The sequence below is a fragment of the Sceloporus occidentalis genome, unplaced genomic scaffold (genome assembly GCF_023333645.1).
Source record: "Sceloporus occidentalis isolate IW3139 unplaced genomic scaffold, rSceOcc1.0.p SCAF_1, whole genome shotgun sequence".
NCBI classification, from domain to species: domain Eukaryota; kingdom Metazoa; phylum Chordata; class Lepidosauria; order Squamata; family Phrynosomatidae; genus Sceloporus; species Sceloporus occidentalis.
In genome coordinates, this window is record NW_028316981.1 from 299,938,751 (window position 1) to 299,963,330 (window position 24,580).

General features: G+C 37.6%; 1 protein-coding gene across 12 annotated transcripts in view; it reads right to left on the bottom strand.

Annotated features, from left to right (window-relative positions):
* Window positions 1-24,580, bottom strand: part of NEDD4L (NEDD4 like E3 ubiquitin protein ligase) — a 362,032-nt gene that overhangs the window by 71,817 nt on the left and 265,635 nt on the right. For 7 of the 12 annotated variants that reach the window (XR_016277884.1, XM_089497155.1, XM_089497162.1 and 4 more), the window contains 4 exons: window positions 21,917-22,049; window positions 18,826-19,002; window positions 11,516-11,590; window positions 7,089-7,148 (listed from right to left, as the gene is read on the bottom strand). Coding sequence is in view for 11 of the 12 variants with exons in the window: in XM_089497155.1 (XP_089353281.1) it covers window positions 7,089-7,148; window positions 11,516-11,590; window positions 18,826-19,002; window positions 21,917-22,049 (445 nt within the window). In the remaining variant the exon portion in view is untranslated. The remainder of the gene's footprint in view (window positions 1-7,088; window positions 7,149-11,515; window positions 11,591-18,825; window positions 19,003-21,916; window positions 22,050-24,580) is intronic. The other 5 variants (XM_089497168.1, XM_089497167.1, XM_089497151.1 and 2 more) reach the window with 1 other exon arrangement.

The following is a 24,580-nucleotide window of genomic DNA, read 5'->3' on the forward strand; positions in this document are numbered from 1 at the left end:
CATTTGTCTTGTGTATTTGCACACTGAATCTAGAGATAAAGTGGAATGCTCAGAGTAGAAACAATTTTCAACATTAGCAAATAGGATCTACAAATTGTTTATGTAATACAATTATTCCTAAATTGCCATGTGCCATGAGATTTTGTTTAGCAACAAAAACAAACTCTGCAATCATACTGAAGGTTTCACAGTTTGTGAATATTTTCCTCTGTACTTAGAAATATATTTCAGAGCTTTGGAGAAGTTATTGTTTAGACTCCCAGAAATCACCAACCAGTTGGCAGTAGTATACTGGAAGCTGCAGACAAACAGTTAACTTGTATGTATGCATACCCACATATATAACTGTACAGACTCTTGTCTTTCACGAGCTGACAGTGCATACTACAATTAATGAAGACCTACAATGCAATTCATATGGTAGCCTTTATTTTTTTTTAATTTTATTTTTTTGAATTATTTCACAATTATAAAACATTGCTTACATTGAATATCAATACAAAGACACATGGATTATCTACAAGATGTCAAAAGGATAGAAGTCCTTGTTGGGTTCAACATCCCTAAAAATCCACAAGAAATTTCAAACATTTACAGGGAAATAAAAGAGGAAAAATAAAAAACTGCACAATCCACAAAATATAGCTCATAAATCCTTGTTATATATCCGTTAATAACTTCCTGAAGTCGTCACAAAAGTTGATTCTGTTCAACCTAATTTTATCTAACTTATTCTCTATACATAACAAATTAGTAAACTTAATTACATTGTCATATAACCGTTCATTTTAAACTCTTACCTATATGAGTATCCCAGGTCTAAGAATATTTTTTTCAAATTTCTACATTAGTTACTGCTTCCTTTTCCTTTTACCCATTTCTGGTTACATATTTCGAAGATAGGAAACCATTCTTCCTCAGTTTGCTCAGTGTCCTTGTTGTTTAAAAGAGCTGTTAGATAATCCATGTTTCTCATCTCTATTACCTTCAATAGCCAATCTTCCACCCCCGGCATCTCATCATCTTTCCATTTTTGTGCTATTACCATTCTAGCCGCAGTGATTAAATACAGTAAGATTCTCCAGTGTTTTCTTTCAAACTGTAAAGGCAACTTGTTAAGCATATTTAATAGATAAATTTCGGGTCTTAGTTCAAATTTTGTTTGAAACACTTCTTCAATAATTCTATGTATTTGTTTCCAGAATTTTTTTAATTTCGTACAGTGCCACCACATATGAATCCAAGTACCTATTGCAGAGTTGCATTTCCAACAGTTCTTTGATCTTAGGTTGTAAATCTTTGCCATTTTATTTGGTGTCAGGTACCATCTTTGCTCCATCTTAAGATAATTTTCTTTTAACGTCTGCGATCGAGTAAACCTCTTTGTTCTAGTTCTCGCATATTTCCAACTCTCAAGATCAATAATCCTTCCACAGTCCGTCCCCCACTTAAAATCTGAAATCGGGTCTTCTTCCTGATCGAGTTCTTGAAGTATTTTATAATTTTTTGCCACTTTTTTCTCTTTTTCTGAGATTATTAAGTCTTTTAATTTAGTCTGCTTTCCTCTTATTTCAAAGGTTTTGGAATCTATTTTAAATCTTTCATTTAATTGAATGTATAAAAGCCAGTGTATCTTAGGGTCCATTTGAGAAAGTTCCTGGACGGGTTTCAGTTCAAATTTGTTTTGTTCATTCAAAAATAAGATATCTTTATATTTGAGCCTTATGTTTAGGGATTTCCATCTTCCTAGAAACGCTTCCTGCGGAGAAACCCATAAAGGAATCTTTATAAATAGTCTTTTCTTAATTTTAAGCCAAATGCGAAGCAGTGACCTTCTAATAACATGATGGTTGAATTCCGTGTGTACCAATGTTTTATCATACCATAGGTATGCATGCCAACCAAATCTGTTATCGTGACCCTCTAAATTCAGTAAGTCTTCATTTTCTAATGTTATCCATTCCGAAATCCACTCAAGAACATTAGCTTGATAATATAAATTTAAGTCCGGGAGGCCAACACCACCTTCATCTTTAGATTTAGAGAGACTTCTCCATTTAATTCGTGGCTTCTTGTTTTACCAAATAAAATCTCTAATATCTTTTTGCCAAACTTTTAATGGGGTATCACTGCTCAATATGGGAATGGTCTGAAAAAGAAAATTAGCAATTCATATGGTAGCCTTTAAGAGTGTCAGATGACTCTTGGTAGTTTTGTCACAATAGATTAAACATGATTAGTCATCCAGTGTATAAAAAGAGACACCCCTTATTCTGTCAGAATATTTCTACTGAGATTCCTTTACTGACTTCAAATGTTGTTCTGTTTTTTTTTTAAAAAAAACATACATTGATGTCCCTGATTTTCCAGGTATCTCAGGTTCTTGTAGTTGTTACATAACTATATCAACCCAATCAGATTATTATAGTTGATGATCTTTCCAAAGAAATACAAGTATCTCTGGCTGTATCCACATTGCCGAAATAATCCAGTTTGACACCACTTTAACTGCCATGACTCAGACCTATGGAATTTTGGAAATTATAGTTTGTTTTGGCACCAGAGCTCTCTAATAGAGAAGGCTAAATGTCTCAAAAAACTACATATTCCATAATATTGAGCCATGAGTGTTAAGAGTAGTGTCAAACTGAATTATTTCTGCAGTGCAGATGCAGCCTCTAAATGATAGCTCCAAACAGTTGAAAGAAAAGTGAGATAGTGAGAAACACTTATGTGATTCCTGAAATAGTTTCAATTTAAATTGTAGGTACACAGTTGAACACTGTTTTGAAATTTTTAATTTCACTGTGGACTAACTCTGGCCTCATGCCCACTGCGTTTTAAACCGGTTCGCAAATTGGTCTGAAGCGTTTTAAATGACCCTGCTTCACGCCTGGACCAAATCGCTGAAGCGATTCGGAGAGGAGGGAGATGCGCTAGAACCATTTAACCCGCGTCTTTTTGACCCTGAATTTTCCCGCGTCTCTTTCGATAAAGCGATTCCGCACAAGTGTGAACCAGATGCAGATCAGAATCGATTTAACGCCTAGTCAATGGGAGGCACTGCCATGATGTGGCCCCCGCAATGGCCACAATGCATGCCCTCAGTGCACCCATGTCCCAAAGGACACCCGATCCAGTTCTATGCAGCCCTGAAAACCATGCCCACCAGATCCATGACCTATGTTGCCACCCCAGACGTTGTGACACTGTTTTGAAATTTTTATGAAGAGATAGGCACAAAGTTACTCCTTGCTTTGTAAAAGAGGAGTGAACACACTACAGAACATGGAGACTGCATCACTCAGGTTTCAGCTTCTCCAGAGCTCCTCCAGAATTCAAGTGTGCCATCACAGCTGCCATTTTCAGCAACCACAACTCATGTTGTGTCATTCCTAGATACTTTTTGGACTGTTTTTCTTTGCTGGAGTTCTTCCTGTTTTGGGGAACCCCTTCCCTCAACACAGCATTTTAAAATGTTTTCAAGAGGGATGTTATCATTTTTTCTGTCAAAAATACTGGGTCCAAAATTGAATTTTTGGAGGAGGTGGTTGGGGCTGGGTCAGTGAGGATCCCAAGGGCATCACTGGACCACCACCCCCCAGCCTCATATATGCAACTCTTTGTGGAAATGGCATATAGTTATTGGCTATATATTAACGCCATCTGCTCCACTTTGACTAGTCAGTTGAAATAAATAAATAAACGATAAGCTCTTGACCAGCAAACATGAAGTGGGAGCCCTGGTGGTGCAGTGGTTAAATGCCTGTACTGCAGACACTCACTCAAAACCATAAGGTTGTGAGTTCAATACCAGCAAAAGGGCTCAAGCTTGACTCAGGCTTGCATCCTTCCGAGGTCGCTAAAATGAGTATCAAGATTGTTGGGGGCAACTAGCTTACAGTTGTAAACCTCTTAGACTCTGTTAGTTCAGTATGAAGCGGTATATAAATGAAGCTGTTTTGTTTTTGGTTTTTTGTTTGGAGAGGGGCTATTAGGCGGGAAACAATTACACCCACTACACTAGTATACTGCTAATCCCGAAGTGGCTGGCACTGAGATTTGAAACAGTATTGTCTAAAAAGATAAAGAGTGGAGTCTGCCTCTTCTTCCAACACCTTGTGAGTCAACTTTAACCCCAGGAGTCAACAGCAGCATAAAGATATATGGAGATTCTGTCTTGCATTTGCCACTATATTGTGTAAAATCAGTGTTACCTTCCCTAATAAGCATTGGCTATGGAATCTATTTTGGACATTAGTTCCTCTATACTAGGGATACAGAGAGTGGTGATCCATGGACTGGTGCCAGTCTGTGCTCTACTGACCGTTTGTGATAAGTTTCCAGAAAAGAAAAAAAAAAGTTGTAGTCAAGGGGCACAAATATGACACCAGTCCCTGGCACACTGGGAGGGAAAACCCTACAGTTTAAAAAGCACTGCTCTATCCTACAGTATTAACCAAAAAGTTAACACAATTTATATCTGGATTCATCCCACATTTCAAATCTATGGCATAATGTGTTAAGTAAAGTCTTAATATGTGTGATGGGAAAGAAAGGAATAAATATAATTGCCTAGAATTTATAAGAAAGTGATTCTTTGCTATTCAAATAAGTGGCAACTCAGACTTTTAATATATCAGAGTTTTTACAAACTCCTTGGGAAACAAAGAATGAAACCATATTTTAATGATTAAAATTGTTCCTAGTTCATTGTTTCCCCTTTTCCCACGAGTATAGAAACAAATTCGCCCTAGAGTGACCATGTAATTCTTTCCGTTATTATATTTAATGGAAAGGGGGGAGGGGAATGAAATAAAGAATGAACAAGTGCAAATATGCCAATTCATAGAGTGCACAATACAATTTTTAACTTGCTCTTCAATCTCAAATGTTTCTCATTAAAATGCAACCAAATTACAGTTCTATGATTTTTTAAAATAAATGTCCTTTATATATTTTAATGCTGCTGCCATTGTTAAGAGTATTCTATAAAGCAACAATATGCAACTGATGCTTTGATTGTGAGTTCCTACATGGTTGGGGTTTGGACTGGATGGCCCTTGTGATCTCTTCCAACTCTTTGATTCTATGACCTTGGAGGTATGCTTCTTCTTTTTTTCTTTTCTTTTTCTTAAAGTCCTCTCCAAGGCTGAAAATGGCCCCTATGTCCAAAATGTGGTTAAATCATCACCTCCTTTGTCCTCTAGAAGCAGTTGGGGCCAAAAGACATGTTTTTAAAAGCCCCAGCCACCGATCAGAGGCACACAAAAATGGCCCTGAGGAATACATTTGACCCATAGGCAGTACTTTTTTCACTCCACAATGCATTTGTTTCTAGAAGCCAAGCTGGAAAAAGAACACACTTCTGTAGTTTATGAAGACCAACATCAAAATGTTGCAGAGAGCAACTTACAACCTGCGACATAGTACAAGTCCAAAATCATTTTCTATGCCCATCACTGCTTCCTGGACTTCCTTTTTTATCCTTCTCGTAAGCACTGGAGATCCATCCATGATTTTGCAGGGCACTGTGCAATGCTACAACGGTGGGTAGCCTCTGTTAGAGCCCCAGCAACTGCTTCTCCTCTTTAGGCTTGTTTCAATGGCAAGATTTGTTCAGAGGTGATTTGCCATTGCTTTCTCCTGAGGCTGAGAGACTGTGACTTGCCCAAGGTCTTTCAGTGGGTTTCATGGCTGAGCAGCAATCAAACCCTGCTCTCCAGAGTCGTAGTCCAATGCTTAAACCACTATGCCATGCTGGCTCTCTTTTACAACTTACAAAATGTGCAGAACTACTTCCAGTTACTTGGAAAAGAGCTTATGTAAGAATCTATAAACAAAGATATGACAACATTTTTCTCCGCAACCACAAGATCTTTCCTATTGGTCTCAGGAGGATTTGCACAATTTGCAAATTGCACAAATTGTGTTAATTGCATAAGTACACTAATTGCTACTTTCTTGCCTGGCATTTTAATAACTCAGAACCATTGGATGAACTGTTTGCATAGTTTTGATCAATCAGTCAGCCTTTCTGTGCTTGATGCATGTGTGCGCTTTGTTTCACAAAAGAGAAGACCCTATTTATCAACAGACACTTGGCACAACACATGGAATCCTTGATGGAGAGATTTTGCACAGGAGGAATCTGATGGGGAGGGGGTTAATGAACTATTGGCAGTCTTACTCCTAACAAAAGTGAGTAGCAAGATTTCTTCACAACCCTAGTTCCCTTTCACATCTCCATTTTTTCCTAAATGAACTGAAACTTGTTTTCAACACTTTTGACCCGTAACATGTGACTGGGTTTGTACCCTGCCTGTGCATCTTTTTTTCTAGATTTTTCAAATCATTTAATTTAGAAAAGGTAAAGAACCAGGAAGAGCTCTTTCCCTCCCAAACCTTTCAAAAGGTTTCTAATGCTTTTTTACTGTCTCCCAGCAGACATTCCCATTTTTGTTGTAACTCATCACTGCTCCTACATTTTATAATTCTCTAGATCTAGTCCAGTATGCAAGGGGATCTTGTAGCACCTTTGAAATTATGTAGAAGTTGTAGCTACAATATCTTCTACATAGTCTCAAAAATGCTACATGATCCCCTTGCATACTGATATTCTAGACTAACACAGCTATGTCTCTATATCTAGTTCAAACAAAGAGAATTCACACTGATTCTTCCTAGTATGTATGCTAAAGCTGTGCCAATTATTTGCCATTGGAATAAACTCTGGATTGTGCATGGGAAGTTCTGCCACAGAATTTATTATCCTCCATATATACATGTTTAAAACCATTTACCTCTTCTCTTTATCTTTTGGTATAAGAAGCTACAAAGCAGCCTTTGGAGAACCATGATTTCCCAGCAACAACAGTATGTATTTTGAGTGTTGGGAAAAGACAATTTAATCTCACAACCGAGGCACAACATGGAAGAAGACATCTGCACAAAGTGTTAGGTGGAGAAAGATTTCTGGAAAATAACTCATCTGCAGAAGACCTACAAAGCTGGCATTCTGAAGAGAAGAGAAAAAAAGAAAAGGAACTGAGAGGAAAATATATTTGTCTTGATAAAGATGTTATTACCGTTGACTCTTCACCACCAGTGACAGTTGAAGAACGGACTCTCCTAGATGGGCCACTCGGCTGTTAAATAATAATAATTGTTACAGTTAAGACGTGATCAAGCATGGATGTTATAGGTTATGTACATATGTTCAGGAAAAGGAGGAAATAAAAGAAAACTTTATATTTGAGTGAAAATTTGAATTAACTTTTTAAAGGAAGGAAAGCAGGTTATGCTGTTGACAATGAAGTGAAATGAGTGTTAATCATTACAGTAGATTTGATGTGCTAGTCTGGAATAATTGTCTTCGTGATCCTAAATATTTATGTTTATATTTTCTATCAGTGATTATACAGCACTCTAGCAGTCCCAGCACAACAACAACAACAACAACATTTATATTCCGCTTCATCTCAAGGAATTCAAGCGGATTGCAACAGTAAAACAAAATGCAGTTAAAAGAAAAATACGTTAAAAAATCCAAGATCCCCATCCCTCCCCCCAAGGTCCCACTATCTGATGTTACAGCAGAATAAATGATTCTATGTCTTCATCCAAAGCATTTATGTGCATGAGATAAGGAGAAAAACAATGTGTTGAACACTACAATAATGTATCTTAATTAAATATTTTCATTTTCCCCTGCTCAAGATACAAAGCAATTATCTAAAATTCAGATATGAGACATTTAGAAATTAAATGAAACAGATTTATTTGGCCACCAGCAAGTGCAAAGGCTTGAGTAGAGTCAAGTTAAAATGGAAGAAGCAGATTTTCAATTAATTATATGCCCTAGCAGGAAAGAGGACCGTAAGTGTGTTTGCATGTATGTGTGTGCACATGCACTCATACAGAGAGTACAGTTTAATTGCTATGGGGAAAAATATGCTGTAAGGTTTGTTAGAGGTCTGATTCCAGATTTTTTTTAAAAAAAGATCTTGAATTGTGACTGTTCAATTTAATTGACATTTAAAAGGAGAAAAAATGAGTGAAGAAATCATTCTTATTTGTGCAATGTGCCACAAACAATAGATTAATGTTGTATCAATCTTGAATATATTCTCACGCAAACCAAGGAGAGGGTGACAAGTGTTTTGTTGCAGTGACATCATTAGCCATTTTTAAAAAGGTGAGTTGCAATGACAGAGCACTTAGAAAGAAATACAAGCCAGAGAATTTATGTAGGCATGCCAAAAAATTACAAGCAACAGGACAATTCTATGCTTGTTTACTTGAAAATAGCAATGCTCAGGGGTTTTTTTTGAGCACACATGTTTCTAAGCAAACCATCCTGATCTGCACATTCTAAACTAACACTGGATTGGAACATAGTTAACCTTTGGATTTTGCCCTTTTCCAATTTTGAGACACAGTTCTTGGTTCAAAAAAGATATCAAAAATGCATATAAAGACATGCATTTCTGGGTAAAACATGTTCTAAATGTGTATTTTGTGAAAAAAAAATAATCTAGAATATAGATTTAATTCATGGAAATTTTCATCAAGGCAGCCACTTGGAGAATAATGTAAAAACATGGCAGGATCAATTTAAGAATGGAAATATGCGAAAGTAAAACAGCTTAGAAATAGGCAACACCATCTGTCTCTACTTGGACATTGCTTATTTACACTGTTTAGCTCAGTTTACTCCCAGGTAGATTTGTGTATGATCTAGATTCTATACCATTGCACAAATAATTTCTGAAAGTCCTCTGAACTTCCTAAGATGTTTGGGAAGAGAAAAGAGGTATATGGCTGGTACTGTTGGAGAAACACTCATCCTAAATCCAGAACGGAGAACAGAACAAAGTCCACTTTTTTCTAAATTATGGTTGAATATAGTGCTTGAAGAGGCAACATTGTCAAATAGAAACAATGGAAGTGTAAAACTGTGTTAGTCTCCAAAGCAGAAAAAGAAAGAATGCAAATACATTAGCACCTTTTCCTATTTTCCAATCATATTGTTAAGCTTGTATTAAGAAAACAGAAATTGCTTTAAAGCTAAAATTCATAAAATCACAACTTAATATAGTGTGTGTGCATGTGTTAAATGTTTGGCAGGACTGGCTGTTTTCTGTTGTCTTACTTGTAAAGTGCCATGTGTATTTATGAAGCTATAAGAATAAAAACAACAACAATAACAACAAGAAAAAGTAGTAATTGTTAGGTTTTCATCTTACAGACTTACAAAACCCACTTAAATCACAATCCCATCCGTGTCTACTCAGAGGTTAAGTACCTCACTGTTTAACAGGGTCTATTATTTGGTAACTGTAGACAGGACTGCAGCTTTAAAATGGCAATCCTAAGCACACTTCTTCTTGTTGTTGTGAGTCTTCAAGTTGTTTTCAGCTTATGGTGACTCTAAGGCGAATGTGTCACAAGATTTCCTGGGGTTGAGAGTGTGCGACTTGCCCATGGTCACCCAATGTGTTTCCATGGCCAAGCAGGGATTGGAACCTTGATCTCCAGAGTAATAGTTCAATGGATAAACCACTGCACCATGCTGGGTCTCCACACTTCCTGGGAAATAAACCCACTGTACTAGTTGAACTGACTTCTGAACAGACATACACAGGATTGCCCTGTAAATCAGTAATCCAGAAGTTCTCAACTTTTATTTCAATGGCTGTTCTTTCACCCACATCTTTGACACATACGCATATGTTTATTATAACACATAAGTGCACTTATCTATTATGGAACTTGTGTACACTCCACAGCCACATATTTAATTAGGGATCATTGATTCCTTTGCCTTTGCATGCAAGAATGTATATTTACTATATTTTTTGTTCCACAGTATTGTCCTCATATTTGAATGTCCAGAAGTATTGCAGAGGAATTACTGTGTGAAGAAAAAACTTAAAAAAAAAACCACAGTGTTTTCTTCATAGGAAACCCCACAAAAGATGTGGGAATTTTGACAGCCGCCCCAAAATATGTTTTCTCCACACAATAATTCTACAGCAATACTTTGGGATGTTTGAATACTAGAAGAAAATTGTGCAGAAGTCTTGTTGCTCAATTATATTTCTTAACAAGTCTTCTTGAATGTTAGGAAATCTTTTTCTCAACCTGTAACTGAATAATTGTGAATATTCTTTACATCCAATAATACATTTACATTTAGACACTTAGACTTACTCATTTATACGCTTACATTTATTGATAGCCAAACACAAGAAACACAAAGCCAAAATCCACATATGATGAAAGTGCTAAACCTAATGAGAAGAAAATGCAGCCCTGAAAGTGTATGCAGCCCTAAGACTTTGTTTGTTTTGAGGTTCCCAGAGCCCTCCCCACATTTATTTATTTTTTTTAATTTAAAAATGTCCCCCTTAGGGAATGGGGGAAAATTTGTAACACCCTGGCTGTTTTAAGACAGGAGAGGTATTTTTGTCAAGAAGCAAACAAAGTGAAATTCCTTTCCTGGGCCTAAAGGACTCAAGGGGAGGCCAAAACACATGGTGAAATGGCCTTAATGAGTTCTGGGGGCATAAGTGGTCCTGTTTAGCTTTAAAAAGTAGTAAAAATGGGGACAAGGTGGGAGAGCTGCTGATCAGATCCCAAGGGAGGAGCAGCCCAAAAAGCCAATGCAATACTGGACTGCATCAACAGGGGTATAGTGTCCTGATCCAAGGCAGTATTAGTGCCACTCTACTCTGCATTGGTCAGATCTCATCTGGAATACTATGTCCAGTTTTGGGCACCACAGTTCAAGAAGGATATTGACAAGCTGGAATGTGTCCAGAGAAGGGCAACCAAAATGACCAAAGGTCTGGAAACTAAGCCTTATGAGGAACAAATCAGGGAACTAGGAATGTTTAGTTTGGAATAGAGAAGACTGAGATATAATAGTTATATTTAAATATCTGAAGGGATGTCATACTGAAGATAGAGAAAGCTTGTTTTCTGCTGCTCCAGAGACTAGAACATGAACCAATGGATTCAAATTACAATAAAAATTATTCCACTTAAATCTTAGGAATAACCTTTTTACTATTTAAGTGGTTCAACAGTGGAATAGATTGCCTCAGAAAGTGGATGATTCTCCATCTTTGGAGGCCTTTAAACAGAAATTGGGTGAGCATCTTTCAAGAATGCTTTATGTTTGTATTACTGCATGGCAGAGGTGGCTCTAGATGGCCCTTGTGAACTCTAAGATTCTATGATTTTATTAATACAGGCCCCCCAAAACACTCCCCCTGGCCAAGCAACAGCATTATAATCACATGTGACTTCATGTATCCCCTCCAGTCTTAGTTAAAGCTTTCCAACCCCAGTATCTATGTTCTCTGTCCTTCTTACACAAGAATACTTTGTGTAAGATAAAATATAAGTTGGATCATCACTGAACATATTTCCAGAAGTGAAGGTGCCACAGCCAATATACAAAACACAGAAGAAAGACTGAGAAAATGGACCAGAAAATTGCACTCACCAGTGTTAAATGGGACTGCTCAGCAACTGCATCAGTTACACTGCAAGACCTTAACCTTGCAGAAGGATCTCTTTGCTGAAAGAAGGAAAACACAGTGAATCATTAAATTTACATCATGTTTGGAATTTCCACCCAAAACAAAGTAAGTCAGAATTACTTTCCATATTATACTTGTCCTTCTTCCAGTTTCCTCAGTTCAGGGACTGAAAACTGAAATCTTCACTACAGTGTTTTGCTAATCAACTCCAAAGAAAACGAATTCAAAGACATAGCCATGTTAGTCTGGAAAATCAGTATGCAAAGGGATCCTGTAGCACCTTTGAGACTAAGTGAAAGAAAGAAGTTGGTAGCATGAGCTTTTGTAGACTTAAACCTATTTTTTCAGATGCATGTTTACCAAAGAAAATGGATTATAAAACTTGCTTCAAACATCAAGAATAGATGGGGGAAAATTCTTGATCATTCATATAGCAGTGGTAAAGGAGGGAGGGAAGAAAATAATACTATTAAAGGAACATTTTCTTCAGATGATTTAAAACATGCAAACCAGACATGTGGACAAATAATACGGATAATACAATCGGCCCTCCCTTTTTTATGGGGGATCCGTTCCAGACACACACACAGCAAAAATGAAAAAACAACGCATATTCAAGCCCTATTGGCTTGAATGGAGGCATGCTACCATGGAGGCATGCGCTTCATTTTAACTCCCTCTGTTTGCCCCCTGCAGATAATTGAGTGGCACGGATCCCAAGTCCGCGAGAATGGAGGGAGGATTGTACTATGCTGAGTTAATACTGACAATCTTTTAATGGAAAAATTAGATATAAATGTGATAAATGAATGGACTATGCTGCAGGGTTGATGTAATAATTACTGAACACTGCTATTTAGTGCACATCAAGGTGCATTACAATGCTCAAGAATTCCTTCAAACACTATAAAGTCCTATGTAAAATGTTCAGCATTTCTAGTCTTGTATCCAGCAGTTTCAGGCTATAGAATTAATGCAGTTTGTCAGAGCTTTAACTGCCATGGCTCAATGCTATGGGATTCTGGGATCTGTAGTTTTGTGAGCTATTTAGCCTTCTCTGTCAGAAAGTTCTGGTGCCACAACCAGCTACAAATTCCAGGATGCCATAGGATGGAGCCATGACAGTTAAAGCAGTGTCAAACTGCATTAATTCTGCAGTTTGGTAGCAGCCTCAATCTGCCTGTGCTACAGAGGACCGCTGGGGGATCAAATGCCTCCTCTGTCTGTAGCCCTCATGCCCTCAGCTCCCAAATCTGCTTGAGAAGATTGTGGAGCCTCCATGGCTGACCGGTGAAGTTCAAGGGAAACTCAAGTTGTAAAAGCAACATGCAATGTTGTAGGCAGCCACGGTTTGTTCTTTGACTAGAATTTCAAGCTAGCTCCTTCATTTGGAAGCATGGGACCTCACAGAAGGCCAAATTGATAAAAGTATTTCTTGACTGTGGTGATAAGGATGAGAGTCCTACTTTTCTTATGCTTATTGGTTCTATCCTTTAGTATAAAATTAAGAACAAAACTAGGGCTCTGGACTGAGCTGTAATTGACCTGGACTGAGGTGGAATTGATATTAAATTATTGTTTATGAATTCGAGAGCTTTATTTCTGAGCACAATGTCTTCTGAGCTGATGGCAATCAAATAAATGGACTGAAGCATAAACAACAGAGGCATGAATTTTGCAGTAGGTTTTCTGCTAATGCACTCATGCCATAAATAAATTCAGCCCTTCCTCAGCACCCTTCTGTCTTTCTCTCTCTCTCCCTTTTGCACACATTCTCTCCACTCAACAAGACTGCATCATACTAAGCTGCCCTATCCCAAATCAGATTGGTGGTCCATTGCACTCACTATTGCCTGCACTGACTCCCAGGCAGATAATGAAACAGGAATCTTTCCCATTTCTACCAGGAGATGCTGGAGAACATTCCCCTCAGGCTAATGCACTTGTTCTTGTTCACAAGTAGGCTTTAATCCCAAATGAGTCTGCTGTTATGTTTTCCTCTGCATGTGTGAGGTTTTTTCTTTCTTTCAAAATCCCGGAAGATTAAGCAAAAGAAAAAGATTTTGTGCTATGTCTGTCTCTTCAGCATTTCTCTGGTAATTTTGATCTGTGTATCCTTTTGCAAGATTGGCCGATTCTGCAGAGCGACCTTTCCCAATCTTGGGTTCCAAGATGTTACTGGACCACAACTCCCATCACCTTAACTACCAGCCAAATAGGGATGGTGGTTTTTGTAGTCCAGAGTTGGAAAACACTGCTTTGTAGTATTCATACTGTTGAATGACCTGCCAGGAGACATTTGACAGCATATTATGTTGACTGAATTTAAAACAGTATTATAGACCTATCTCTTTTGGCAGGCCTAGCCAATTGATTTTAAAGTATGAATTTTAAATTGGTATATTTTAAATTTTATGTTGGACAATTTTAATGTGCCTTAAGGTTTACTTCTTTTAACTTAAAAAACAGGGAAATACATTTAGTAAGAAGCTGATAGTTAGCAGGAATTAATAGTTTCTTTGGAATTCTTACATGTTGTGACATCAGGGTGGCTTTTGGGAGCCTTATTCTTTTGGCAAAGAGCACAATCTATTTGGCTCACGGATTAAAACTGAGATGATGATTTTGAAAATGTTATCCATCTTTAAGAAAATGGTATCCATTTTTAGCAAGGACACTTTAAGAGAGTTCTTTCAAGATATTATTTGTCCAGCTGACTTATCCATCCAGTCAAATCCACACAGTAAGACTTCATTTCTTAGTTAGTGACAGAGGACGCTGAATGCTTGTTACAATATTAGGCAACTGGAACCCTATTTTTCCCCAGCCAATGCTAACTATACTTTCATAATAGTAAACTCAACTCAAATTTCCCAGTGATTTTCTTACAATGGGCTCGGGGAAATAATTGCTAAATTTTATAAACCTCTTAAATAAAGGTTAATTGATGCAAGTCTGGTGAAATTTTTTAAAAAGCTATTCTAGTTGAGCCACATAGTCATGCAATAAATATTTCATGTCAATCTGTATTGTCTTTCCAGCATCAGCATTTCTCCTTCTTTTTGGAACAGACATTTGACTTGCAGCTAACTGCATATAAAATAAACCCATTCACTCAAGAATTCAGTCCAGAGCAATGTTAAATAATTGCCAGATACAGAAAGTTCAACAAAATTCAGACTATACAAATCTTTCCTTTCCTCAGCTGTGTTCCCTTTTTTACAAATTACATATTCAGAGGATTATGAAGACTAAACTGAGACTGCCATATTTTGGGCATATCATGAGATTATATGACCCACTGGGAAAACCCCCCAATAACGCTCAGTAAAGTGGAAGGCAATAGGAAAACTGGAAGACCACAGTACAGGTGTACTGATCCAGTCAAGGAAGCAAAGGCTTTGAATTGACAAGACCACAACAGGGCAGTTGATGACTGAGAGGCCTTGGAGGTCTCTCACTCATAGTGCTGACATATGTAAAAGTTGACCTCATGGCAAATAATGAAAACGGCAACAACAGAGTAGGGCAGAAAGACATACGGACACATATTAAGGACAATCAGAAATTGCATCTTCCTCCCACATTTTTTGGTTCTCAAATAAGAAGAGGAAAAACTATGTTTTGCCAGGATTCAAAGTATGGAAAAGTTAATATTTTGCAAGTAACTCCCAGAATCCCCCAATTAGCATGAACACTGACCATGCTGGCTGGGGTATTCTGGGAGATTTGGTCCAAAAGAGGAACATTTCCAAACTTTGTCAGTTTGTCACTTCAATTAGAATGTCAGAGTACTGTATAGGGGGCCTTGCCTAGGATGTTGCCATCTTATTGTTGAATGGTGGGATAATGGGGTTAAGGTAGAGGCATGTTGGAGTGAAGAGGGTTGCATAGTGAAGCAGAGGCCAAATGTTAGAACCTTGAAACCAGAGAGGCCAAGGTGAAAGTTTCACTGGGGAATTCCAGAGATACTAGGCCACAATTCCACCATTGCTTTGTTTATTAAAGGCAGCCTGCCTCATCATTGCTCATAGAGTGGGAGTGTGACAAGCCTCTCTAAGGGCTCTTCTAGATAGGTCTAAAGAAGCATGAGGTCTTGTAATATAGCTCCTTGGATTTGCAAGGTCTTGCCAGTTTGTTGTTGGCCCCATGTCCTCCTGTTGCTATTCTAGATATCTGTAAGATGCAAATAGTTGCAAGAAGTGGAGTGAAAAGTCACCACACCTTCCTCCGTTAGGAACCCTGCACTGGATCAAATGTCTTCCAAGGATAGAATGAGTCCTTCCATTTTCAGAACACATGGTCTGTATCCAACCCAATGTATATGAATTACAGTGGCACCTCCGCATACGCGGTCTTTTTATAGCCGGTGCGAGCGGGGCGGAAGGGGAGGCGCGTCCCATTCAATTGAATGGGCGCATGCACCCGTTGCGCCTTGTGTGCCGCTGCGCACCAGCCCCATTGGAAACAATGGGGCTCGAGCATAGGTGGATTTTTTTATACGCGGAGGGATCCGGAACGGATCCCCCGCGTATAATAAGGTTCCACTGTACATGCCTGCATTTTCTTACTGGAGACTCCCACGGTAGGCCAGTGGTAATCGCTTTTTACTAGTATGTTGTACAAAAGATGCCTTCTCAAGTATACTTGTAAATTTTATTAACTATGGAATTACTTCAAGCAGGCTTTATGTCAATCAAAAATCATTACACCAATTTGATTGGTCTACTAGTTTCACGTGACAGCCAAACCACACTAGTTGCATAAGCAAAAGGAAGATGTATGTTTGGCCTGCCTACCATATTTGACATTTGATCTACATAGAACTGACTTGATCAGAAAAGTGTGCAAATGATTTGCACCATTCAGGCAAACTGGCAAACTTCGATGGTGATCATAAGGGCATTATGTTTATTCACCAGTATTCCATTATCATCAACTCTTCAAGTTGAATCTAGAGAAAACAGAGGTACTTGCAATAGGTACCCCAAGTCCAGGGACGGAGCTTTGTCATCCAGTCCTGGACGGGGTCACACTTCCCTTAAAGGACAAAGTTCGCAGTTTGGGAGTACTCCTGGACCCATCTTTACAGTTATCATCCCATATGGATATGATAGCCAGGAGTGCATGGTAATAACTTCAGTTGATACACCAACCTGTGTCCCTACGTGGACTAAAAGGACCTTGAAGCAGTGGTACACATACTGGTAATCTCTTTTTTAGATTTCTATAATGCGCTCTACATGGGGCTACATATGTACCAAGTTCAGAAGCTTCAAATGGTGCAAAATGCAGCAGCCAGATTGGTCACTGGAACATCTAGATCAGATCACATAAGAGCAGTATTAAAATCTCTTCACTGGCTACCAATTAGCTTCCAGGTACAGTACAAAGTGTTGGTTATTACCTCTAAAGCCCTACAAGGCTTGGGCCTGAGTTACTTGAGGGAACGCCTCTCCCTACACAATCCGCCCTGCACTCTCAGAACAACCAGGAAGGACTTATTAGATTATGTAAACACCAGGTTAACAACAACTTCCCACAGGGCATTTACTGTCGTAGCTCCTAAATTATGGAATAGCTTGCCGGAGGAGATCTGTCTAATTACCACCTTAGATACCTTTAAGAAGGCACTTAAGATGGATCTCTTCCAGCAGGCCTATCCACCTAATCTGCTATAAGAGAGTTAGAAATACCCCATCTCTATTTGTAAAAATATGTATTTTAAATGATGATTTAGTTTATGTATTGTATTGATAGCAGTTTTATTGTTTTATTAAGTGTATTTTATATGAAATTGTAGTTTGTTATCTTGTAATGTAGTTTCTATTGTTGTAATCCTACCTCGATCCGCAGGGAGAGGCGGGAAATAAAAATAAAAATAAATCTTTGCTGGAGTAGTTCAATAAAAGCATTTTCTAGGTTACATAAATATATAACCATTTTGGCCTGCCTCTTTATGGAATCATGCATGGGAATGACCATTTGAACAGGACTTCATTGTCCACTGACATTCATTTAATCTAAAACTTTGTCTCTGGGAACAAAATGCATATTTGCTAAGTATTTTACAGCCATGCCTCAATGAAAAAATGTTTCTATATTTGGATTCTATATCTCTTTCAAACAAAAGACAAGCTGATAAGGTGTCCCATTAAACTGTGATTCACTGTGTACTAATCATTTCTTCCCCCCTCCATTAAAATACCCTAACAGTACCCTGATCCCCACTGATATCCAACTGAGGATGGGAGGGGGAGAAAAAAAATGGAATGTGGCAGCACCTTTAAGATTTACTGGTTTTTATTTTACCATGAGCTTTTGTGGATATAAAACCACTTCAGATGCAATACAGTCTCAGGTATAAAGCATATTTGTGCAGTTGGGGAGTGGGAGGAAATGTAACAGGATCCAGAAATATGCAAATCATGTCTCTTGTCCTAAAGTTTCAAAAGGCTGGAAGAGGTGATACAGGTCTTTCAGACCACTAACAGTGGTCAGTTAGTGTTCATGTGTAAAAGTAATAAATCAGTTTCCCTGGGTTAAAAACCAAACGTTCAGTTCAAAACTGAATATATGCCCTAGGAATATCACCATAACCCTTTATGTGCACTTGCAGATGGTAAATTCTAAACACACAAGAGCAGATTGCTTCCAATGACTCAGATTTTGTTACAAACTACCCATTACCTAAAGGGTGGGACCCTGGGTCATTTTTTTAAAAAGGTATGTTTCAAACCCCCCTCCATTTTCTCTATGTGGTATGGGGCGGCCATTTCTGTCGCATTGTTTAGCCCACTAGAGCTATTTTAGGACCAAGAGAGACTTGCATCAAAGATCATATACATAGTATTGCTACTTGGTGTATTGCAGAAGTGTGTACATAAAATAAGGAGGAAGTATTCAAACATGCTCATCCAGAGGTTGTACAGAACACATCTGGTACACTGCCTCTGCAGTACCCAGGGAAACCCAAATCCTTCAAGAGATACATATGTGAATCAAAGCATCCTGCAAACACTTTGGAATGCTCAGTATATTATTATCTTTAATGTAAAAAAAAAGCCCATTATATATTATTCATATTTAACAACATTATTATTACTCACATTTAACAACATTTGAATCTTGTGCTCAAGCACAAGGAAACCATCAGTTGAAAATGTACTATCTTAACCCCTGGGTATTATAGATCATCAGTGTTTACAAGAATTTCAACAATTTAAATTGATATACCTGGAAAGAAAGTAACATAAATACTAAGTTTACTTACAATCATAGAAGAAAGTTGTTCCCCATTGGAATCAGGAGTGATCTGAAGTCTTCGGTTCAGTTCATCAGATAGCTCTTGAGGACTGGTTCGAGAAATGGGTGAAGCAGGTGGAGGTGGCAAGGACAGACTTAAGGAATCACTGTTTGCATTCACTTCTTCTGAAATGGTTTCCCAAGGCTGATGAAAAGGAAAGAGCTTATGGTAAATATGCAAAAAAGTAACCTTCCCCGCCATTAAATCTCTGCACAGCCATTCCAAAGAATGTGAATAGTCTCAGCTGGGTGCTTATCAAGTGAACTTAACCAAGTGATATGTGCTTTTAAGGACTCCCTATACCACGGTTTACATTTTGATAATCACTATTGCTGTTAACACATTGTACTGTGGAAGGGAGTGGGGGAAGTGAAGCTAGTAGATACCAGAAGTAATGACAGAATTGCAGAACAATTCCTGCCAGTATTAGGTTCTTTAAAAGGAATGAAAATGTTGCATAGAAGGTAAGCAAGTACCTTCCCATGACCATAAGTTAGAACACACACTGAGCAGTGAGATCCTCTGTCTGTAGCTACTGACCAGGCTGGGAATAACTAAAGCATTAACCAGTATTTTTCAAAAGAATAACAGTGTTTCACTGGCATGAAAAGCATCAGGGACCATAAAATATGCCATGGTTACAACAAATCCTCTCCCTTTGATTTTATGTTATAATAATAATAATAATAATAATAATAATTATTATTATTATTATTATTATTTGTATTTCCTGCTTCTCCCAAGGACTTGAGAAACCAGTAATCTATATGGCTTTAGCTGACCCTAAACTCAGAAGCTTCAGACTTTTGCAACTGGACTTCACTTTTCAAACATTTTGGAACATTTACTTTAAAAGAAATCTAAAGCTGTGTATGTGCTTTCAAGTTCCCAGTTGACTTACAGTGACCCCATGAATTTCATAGGGTTTTCTAAGGCAAGGATTACTCAGAGGGGTTTTTGCCAGTCCTTTCCTCTGAAAAATAGCCTAATAGAACCTGGCATCCAATGGCAGTCTCCCATCCAAGTACTAACCAAAATCAGACAGGATTTGGTGCCTTTGGGGGTATTTAGGTCCTTAAATTTAAGGTTATCAAAAATCACTTAGCAAGACATGAAGCAGATGGCACATATGTTAAGAATTGTACAGCAAGTGAATAAAATTAAATTCTAATGTCTTCAAATCTGAATTTGATGCATAGAAATAAAACAACTGATACAATAATTATTCAAATTAATAAAACAAAATAACATTTCATTAAATACAAATACTTCCTCTCACTATACCTTTCTTCACCCACCATCTCAGCCACCCAGCCTGAACTGTGGTCTAAATCAATACCTCAATTTTTGATTATAAGCAAACAGGATGTCAGGCTGGAAATTCTGGGGAACTCTTCTGGTTTAATTTTCCAAGCAAAATGACTATCACCAACTCTTCCATTATTTCTAGTTTATATACATGTCCACCTAGACCATCTGTGACTAATTTGTAATGGGCAAAAGCAATAAACAAAAGATAGAAGACAGAGTGAATGACATGTAAGTAGCTACATTTAGTTCCTCTTTGCTCAGAAAAACTCCAAAAGCAAGATCATCAGATTTATTCCAGTTGCTATGGAAAACTCAAGACTCGTTTAATACTAGGATGATTATGATTATATGTTCATTTTATTCATTTAGTACAAAATACGCAGCCAGAGTAGTATCAGTGATGACATATGCACTATCCAATGGCTGTTGGAGACAATCATGTACAGAAGGTCATATTTGTTACATTAGTTTTTAGTTGAGATTCTACAGCATCTGGTATAAAATTCAATGTGTATATGACTGTGTGTAAGTGTTTTCACAGGTATATGTACCGGTAATACCTTACAATAATTGCTTTTCTACTGATGGACATGCAACAGAAAGAAGAATATAGTGTGCAGAGGAGAACATTCATATCTCTGAAAGCATATACACTTAATGGTCACTGTAGCACATAAGATACATTGTTGTCCTTCCAATAAGTCTGTAGACATTTTCTTTCCTTGCATAAGTGTGACATAAATAATGTTTGTAAAAACATCAGAGTCTTGAGCCACAAGACTTTTGGTTATTTTTGCAACAACAGACTAACATGGAAAGTATTCATCAAATTCATTTTTATTTGCATAGCTGCATGTGAGTAATGTAATGATCTCCCCCTTCTACATTTAATTAAGTATATGAAGTAATCAGAGGCTCTGTGTGAGTTCTTCAGAGAAGCCATGTTCCAAAAATATTTGTTACATACAAAGTCATGCGAAGTCACCATCAATACTGAGCAAGACATTTTACAGCTACAGAGCCAAAGCTATGGAATGACTTCCCCGAGGCCAATGTTTTGAAATTGATTTCTTGCTGATATTGGCTCCAGTTGCATTTGTGAAAGCTAGTTTCTATGCCAGACGTATTTTTATGAATGTACATTTAGATGCATGTCCACCTTCTGAGGCAACTAGCTGAATGTCAATATTTTGGGGGCATAATTGGGGCTAGATCTGAGGGTTTTTTTAAAGGAGCTTATCTACAAACCATTACTGCGGATAATGCAAGTTAAAAGTCAAATCCAATTCAAGGCATGCTTACTAAAAATTAAGTGCTACTAGGTGCAACAGGGTTTAATCCAAAGTGAGTGTGAACACAACTGCAGGCTTTGTGAAATATGTATACTGCAGAACTTGGGAAAAGTTACTTTTTTTGGATAACTCTCAGGGTCTGCGAGCCAGCATGAACATCAAGCTTTATTTGGTTTTCCTATTGCCCAATTATCATTAGGGATAAAAGCCAGGAAGGGCTATTTCGCTATCTTTAGCATATAATACCCAAGGAAGAGGAAAGTTTTTAAAGATTTTAAGAGAGACAACAGCAAGGCTGGATGATGGAGACATACCGGCAATTATTTTACCTAATATCCTTTAACACACATTTAATTTTTAACTTTTACTTCCAAACAATCCAGCCATTTTAAATGTACAGCCTGTAAAATCATTAAGGACAATAATTCAAGGGTCCATTCTACTCCTGCACATACTTCAGGTACCTCTCCACCCTCCAAAGGCTCTGGATCCAAATCCTCGCTAATGTGTCTCCTGGATCGAAACCTTCGGTGGGCTGCCTCTTGATTTATCTGCCTGATGTTGTTGTCTGATTCGGATCCCACATCCCTGAAATGTTGGGTTGACAAAAGAATAATAAGTTGGGAGAGGGAGCATGATCATTATTAGTTGTAGTATTGCTACATTAACACCAAAATAAAAGAGACAATTTCAAGCCCTACAGGCTCTTTTCTATGCATCTGATAATTATTAACAAAGTCAGCAAGTGATGAATTATTTCTCTGGGACTCTAGCAAGTTAAATTAAACAGTAATAAATATGTACCAAAAAGAAAATAAAGCCTAAAAGCCATCCTCTGCCATTAATTTCATGAAAGGAGAATTTCAATGCTTTTAGTAGCAAAGATGACAAAATTCAAGCATGTAAAATACAGTGCATAATCGATACAAGGCTGTTACTACACTGAAAAAATTCTCTTAGTTTTGTGTTAATAATGACCAGCAATAAAACATTTCCAAACCGTGAGTAAATATCTCAAGGAACATGAGAGTATACTTCAATCTCCACTACTTCTCTTCTTTCATTTTCTTGGAAGAGAATGGTAGAAAAGGGGTTTTAAAAGTTTAATTACTGGGAACTCTCTACTATGAATTTGGTTTTGCATGCAAAATTGAAACCACTTAAATCTTGTTCTGGGTATTTCACTGTCACCACTCAGGTTTTTTGAGAGGGGCGATGGTGCCATCAAAGCTACCAACATAAGTTTCAATACATTTATCCTTGCAGCAACAAACAAAATTGCTTTAGGAAATTCCTATCCTGTAATATATTTCATTGCTTTAAGCGGAGAATGAAATTTAAACATCAAATGAATTGGACAAGGTTATGAAACATGAATCAGATAGCAATACAATACTACCTTGTCCAACAAAACATGAAAAGGGCATAGAGCTCTGGGAAAAGATTATAGTTTAGTGGCAGAGACTATGTGAAAAAAAGTTTGGTCCTTGGCATTTCAAAGATCTCATTCAGCAGGGCAAAGAAAGACTCCTTAATGAGACTTTGCTCAGCTGGTGTAAGAGCAGACTGAACTTTGCAAAAGTCCCCCTACTGGTACCTTGTACTTTAACTCTGATCAGCCCTATCTCACACTGCCAGAAATGATGGGGTGTGTAGTCCAAAGTAAGTAGAAGATACCACATTGGGAAAGCTGATATAGACCATACTGGGGGAAGATGAGACAAAAATCTAGTTAAATATAAGCCATTTTCATTATGTTTCAAACTGACTTTCAAGGGGATGGACACGCTGCATCCTGAAATATAGTCTGTAACACTTCTCTAGTTATATCAAGAATCCTAAACTACAACAGATTTCAGGATCATAAGTGATGAGCTTAACAGATCAACTTCTCTGTCCTATTAAAAACTGGAAATGATATTTTAATGAATTGACAATCAAAATGACAACCAAACTGTTCTGAAAAATCTTTGTTTAAGTGTCAAAACCACATGTCATAACTTAGAATATAAATTTAACCTCAGGAGGAGAAAAAACATTATCCTGCAATATTTATATCATGGTGGAAAGAAAAAGTGGCTGCTTGTCAAAAAGCACAATATAACTGGATGTTAAACTAATGCTTGATGTCAGTAGAGCTCCTTCAACTATGCATGGCATCTGAAGTTAAGCTTTTTGTATTTTTAGAAGGGTAATCATAAGAAAGCCTGAACTGTAAACATGAAAAGAACTCCATTCCTAGGGTAAGAAGATTACATAAATTACAAGTGTATTGACTTCACTAATACACAAAGTAGGGGAAAAGGGTCCGGAAGGGAGAACTAGTTGTGACATCACTGAAGCCTAATGAGAAATCTAATCACATCATTGGTTTCAGGACTTATGTCTTGCATCCCCTATAAAGACAAAATCATTAATTGCTATTGAAACAACAGTAACAGCAAAGGTCCAGGAAGTGGATAATTAACATCACCATCCCATTGGAGTTTCAAGTAGTACTGCTGCCAGGAAAAAAAACAGCAGCCCAAAAACAGACATGGAAGCAATATCACTTATGGGGATACAGAGTGGAGTGCAAAAGAAGTACAAATGCAACACCAGTCATCTTCTTCCCAAGATTTATCCAAGTGATTCTTAAACACAGGATGGCTTTTTATTCAATTATGGCATTGTACTCAGATAACATCTGATATTTAGCTGAAGAAACAGCAGCTATGAAGTATTCAAAAGTGATTGGGTACTTTCTTGATGGAATTGATGTAGCTGTTAAAAGGAATACAAAGGCAGTGATATGTGTTCATCTTATTTACAGAGGTCAGGGTCCCCTTTATCCAAACAGTCAGAAGTATAGCTATGAGTGGCAGGGAGTAAAATAAGGATATTCCCACTTGGAATAAGAAGTCTGCTCCCTGTAAAATGTTCACTCCATCTTCAAATTTCTAGCATTACAGAAACTTAAAACTTTTATATTTGCTAGTTCACAACCTCGAAAGCCTCAGAGATTGTTGTATGCTGTGAATTCTGCATGATGTGCCATGAACATTACTGAAGGCAGACCACTAGTGGAATTCAGACAAATGTGTGGATCCAGGAAGCAGTTCTTAACTTTCCCACGTAAA